The sequence below is a fragment of the Equus quagga genome, unplaced genomic scaffold (genome assembly GCF_021613505.1).
Source record: "Equus quagga isolate Etosha38 unplaced genomic scaffold, UCLA_HA_Equagga_1.0 21891_RagTag, whole genome shotgun sequence".
NCBI lineage: Eukaryota > Metazoa > Chordata > Mammalia > Perissodactyla > Equidae > Equus > Equus quagga.
This window is the reverse complement of record NW_025799588.1, coordinates 1-4,255: the sequence shown is the minus strand read 5'-3', so window position 1 is coordinate 4,255 and position 4,255 is coordinate 1. Positions and strand designations below refer to the sequence as shown.

Sequence of the window (4,255 nt, the reverse complement as noted above, 5' to 3'; positions counted from 1 at the left end):
GACGAAGCAGACATGGTCCCAGCCCATGGACAGCTTGGTCCCATGTCGGGCAAGGTGGTATGCAAATAGCCCAAAGCCCTAACCAGTTGGCTTCTAGGAGGGGCTGTGGATGAAAGAAGTGAGCCCAGGAGAGGAGAGTCCATTCTCATGGGCAAGTGAGATTATCACCTCTGCCCACCACACAGCGTTGGCTCCAGACCCTGGCGGAGGGAGGGTGCGCACAGGCGGTCGTCACTGGGCCCCCGGGTTCAGGGCTAGGCGGGGCACAGAGCCCTTCTCCTCTGCACCCCAAATTGGGAGCCCCCAGGGACTATCAAGCTATTCTGTACTCTGCTCCCCTAACTCAGCCCAGGGTTCCTCCCAGCCTGCCTTCTGCACAGCTTCACCTGACAGGCACCCCAACTGCGGCCTTTATCCTCTGCCTACACCCTGACACTTTCACTCCCATGGTCCACAGCATAAAGAAGCCAGACGGGTGGCTGGTATTTAACCTTCAGATGCTGAATGCATCACTCTGCAGGGCATTTTTTGCTTTGCTCAGCATTGCGTTTTCGAGATTTATCCACACTGCCACTTGTAGCTCTCTTCAATTTCCTAACTGCCACAGAGAGCTCCACTACAGCAGACCACAGTTGATCAGTTCTTGTATTGATGACATTCTCCCCACAGAAGCTCCTTGGGCCACTTCCAGGGGCTCCCTAGACCCTCCCCCTGCCCTGGACCAGGCTGCAGTCCCTCCGGGTTCCAGGAGTGTCTGTGTTCCCTTAGCAGGGAGTGGGCAGCAGCGCCAGGGGACCCCGGCAGCTGGCGTCGTGACTTGCTGCCTGCCCACCACACACTCCAGGCAGCTCTTGAGGCCAAGGGGCCCCGAGGGAGCATGGCAAGGCCGGCGGGGGAGGCAGCTTTCCACGTGGCCCCCTGGTCCCTGCGGTCCTCCAGGCCCCTCCAGGCCCCTGCAGGCATGCAGGCAGCTCCCTCTGCACCTGCTACCCGCCCCCCCAGTCCCTGCCGTCACCCCTCCATCAAAGTGTTTTCACTGATAGTTTAGGGGGCTGGTCAGCCTCTGGGAGAGCAACAGCAATAGATGGCAGCCACAATGATTTATTGAGTGCCTACTGTGTACCAGGCACAGTGCCAAGACCCACGCCTGGATTATTAATACAGCAAGCTGATGGGGTGGCAACTATTATTATGCTGTTTACAAATGAGGACACTGAGGCAGGAGAGGTCAAGGCATGTACCCTCCCCACAGAGCCACCCCATTGAGCACGGGGCACTGGGCTCCGAGGCCGGCTTCTCACCGGTTCTGCGGGGCCTTTGAGGGGAAGGCTGGGGCTGCTCCTAAACCTCACTAGGGGAGTGCCAGAACCTATGGGGCCCTCAGGCCTCAGGAGCAGGGGCCATCCTCTGCATCCCCAACTCCTCTGTTCCCCTTTCAACACAGAGTCCTGGGAGGAAGGGCAGACCCAGACTGCATTCCCCCCACCCCTAGAATCGCCCATTCCTTTTGGCTGAAGAGACAGGCAGAGGGCCATGGGAGGTTTGCAGGGAGAACTGCAGCTGAGGTCCCCAAACTGGGACTCTCCGGCTGGGGGAGGTTAGACACCCCCCTCCCCACTGCCAACCCCACAGGTCATCTGGGACAAGTCAATTTTCCCCACGCCTTTGTTTCCTCATTGGTAAATGGAATCAATAATTGTCCCACCTTTGGCATTGTTTGGGAGTCAAAATAAGATTTCAGGATCCCTGGTGTCTGAGATCTAGAAGATGCCCCATGAGTGGTGTGGTTGCTGAGAGGTGGGGTGAGGTTCAATTATTTTGAGGGCTGAATCCTCCCTGGGCTGAGACTCAGGCAAGAATGGGTCAGACCCTATCCTCTGGAAGGGGGTTGTTAAAGCTAGACAATCACAGAGGAATACTCTAGGGGATTATTCAGACAAGGGCCATTTAAGTGGGATCTTGAAGGATGAGTAGGAGCTCTCCAGGTTGAGAAGGAAGGAAAGGACATTCCAGGCACAGAAGCACAGAAGAGGGTATAATCATGGATTGTTGGGTAAGCCTCCCAAACTGAGGCTGGCCAGAGAAAGTCGTCTTAAGGGGACCACAACCAGACAGGAGACTGGAGGTCATCAGGGCCTTATGCTGCCCAGGCCAGGGCTAGGGGTATGAGGAGGGGCTGACTCTTTATTCTGGAAGCCTTGGGGAACCACTAACCACCTCAGGGAGGGCTTGATGTGGCTAAACTTGTGGTTGCAAGCATCCGGCCTGTCGCAGCTGGGAAGGGAGTTGGTGGGGAGAAGCTAGCAGTGGGAGAGGATAGAAGTGTGGGGACAGATTTGAGAGCTGTGTTAGCTGACAGCTAAGGGACAGCCCTCAGGGGAGGAGATACACACAGGGGTCTGGAACGGTGCAGAGGACCCCCACCCATCAGCTCTCCTGCTTTACCCCACCGTGGCTCTGCCAGCCTCCCTGTCTTTGCTCTGCTGGTGCTCCCCCTGCAAGAGCTCTGGCTAAGGGGAAATCTCCCCAGCCCTCGCAGTTCCTCTCCCGGAGGTCGGGGGCGGAGCAGCCTGAGAAGAGAGGAGCAGGGGCGCCCCCAGTGGAGCGCTCAAGATGAGTTCCAGTGCTCTGGTAACCCACCTCCCTGACCCAGGAGCCTGGGCTCCACTTCTCTCTCCATCCCTCCCCCATCCTTGGGGAGCCCAGCCGGTACCGCGGGGGCGAGCAGGGGCGGAGCCACCGAGCAGTTATAGTTGGACCTTCCAGGGCACCGATTCCTCGCCTGCAGCCTCCTGCGCTCCGACTCCCCGACGCCCCAATTCCGCCACGAGCTAGACCCAGTTGAGCCAATTCCTGGCCCGCCCCGCCGGGCGGCCGTCAACGTGAGCACCCTGGCGCGGGGCTCGGGGGTACGGGGCCCATGGCGGGGAGCCCCTGCAAGCCGACCGCTGTTCGCATTGCTGCTGCTTCTGCTGCTGCTGCCGCTGCCCGCCGGCGCCTGGTACAAGCACGTGGCGAGTCCCCGCTACCACACGGTGGGCCGCGCCGCGGGCCTGCTCATGGGGCTGCGCAGTTCGCCCTACACGTGGCGCCGTGCGCTGCGCGCCCCTGTCGGACCTCTTGCCTGGGACACCCTCGGCCTGGGCGCGTCTCCCCAGGGGCCGTCTGCTAGAGACACCCTCTCCCCGACGCCCGCCGTCCGAGACGCTCTCCTGTTTCCCTCCGGGGTTCAGGCACTGTGGGAGGCGCGACGCAGGAGCTCCTGCGCAGGGCTCCCCGTCAATGCGCCCCGGAGCCCGCGCCGGAACCGGAGCCGCGACTGGGCGCCGATTTCTGGACCTCAGCGGAGCGGGCCAGGTACGTGGGCAGAGGAAGGGGGCCGGGAACGCAGCGGGCGAGGGGATCCCGGGAGATCTGAGCTCGGAAGGTACGTCTGCGTGCCCGTGGGGCACCCGGCCACCTTTTCATCCTCACTGCGCGCCGAGAAAGGCTTTCCCGGAGCAGCCTCTACCCTTCCTCATTGTTTCCTCATTGGGAAACATTCCTGGGGGCGGGAGTAGAGGGCCCACAGCCCTTTCCCCACGGTCCTGTTCTGTTCTTTCTAGAGCCTTCGGAGAGCCTCCCGCACAGCCATGGTCTGCACAGCGAACTGCCTTCGCCGGCCCCCACCTCGCCGCAGGGCCGTCATGAGCACAGCCTCTGCCCGCGGCGCCCCCGCGCCTGACCCAGGTGCGGTCCCTTCGGCCTCCAGGGCGCGCAGCTCCTGCCATGCCAGGCTGTCTGGTCAATAAAACCCGCCGGTTCCTGCGCCCCCGCGTGCGACACTTTTCCTCCAGGATGTGTACTTTGCCATCTAGCTTCGGGGCACAAACAGCCGCGCCCACGCCCTGGCAAATGTCAGGAGCCTTCGCGCTGGCCAGGAAACGCTCCCCCAGCGGCCCCCTCCTCCCAACCTATCACCTTACCCCGCCCGGTACCCCGCCACTCTGTGCGCTGCCGAGATTTGTATGTCCTTTCGGGGCAGAAGGTGGGAAAGAGGCACACCAGGGCTTCTGCCTTCTCTGCCAGTGCTGCCTCTCCTATTCCGGGGTGGGGTCGTCAGACCAGGTCTCAGGGGCCCCTAAGAGGGGAGGGGCCTCCCATGGGGCAAGGGGCAAGTCAGCTGTGGATCCTGCGGCCATCCACCAACGTGTGCAGGAGGAGGAAAGCCGTGGCTCTACCCTATCTGTGGAACTGGAGCTGGGATCCCAGCCTC

The 4,255-nt window shown here is 61.6% G+C and overlaps 1 protein-coding gene across 1 annotated transcript; it reads left to right on the top strand.

Annotated features, from left to right (window-relative positions):
* Positions 1 to 2,766: 2,766 nt before the first annotated feature.
* On the top strand, positions 2,767 to 3,895 carry NPW (neuropeptide W; the record flags this gene model as incomplete). The annotated part of the gene is made up of 2 exons (XM_046650844.1): positions 2,767 to 3,357; positions 3,606 to 3,895. Coding segments are annotated over 2 exons (710 nt in total), but the record flags the coding sequence as incomplete, so codon positions are not given.
* Positions 3,896 to 4,255: the final 360 nt, after the last annotated feature.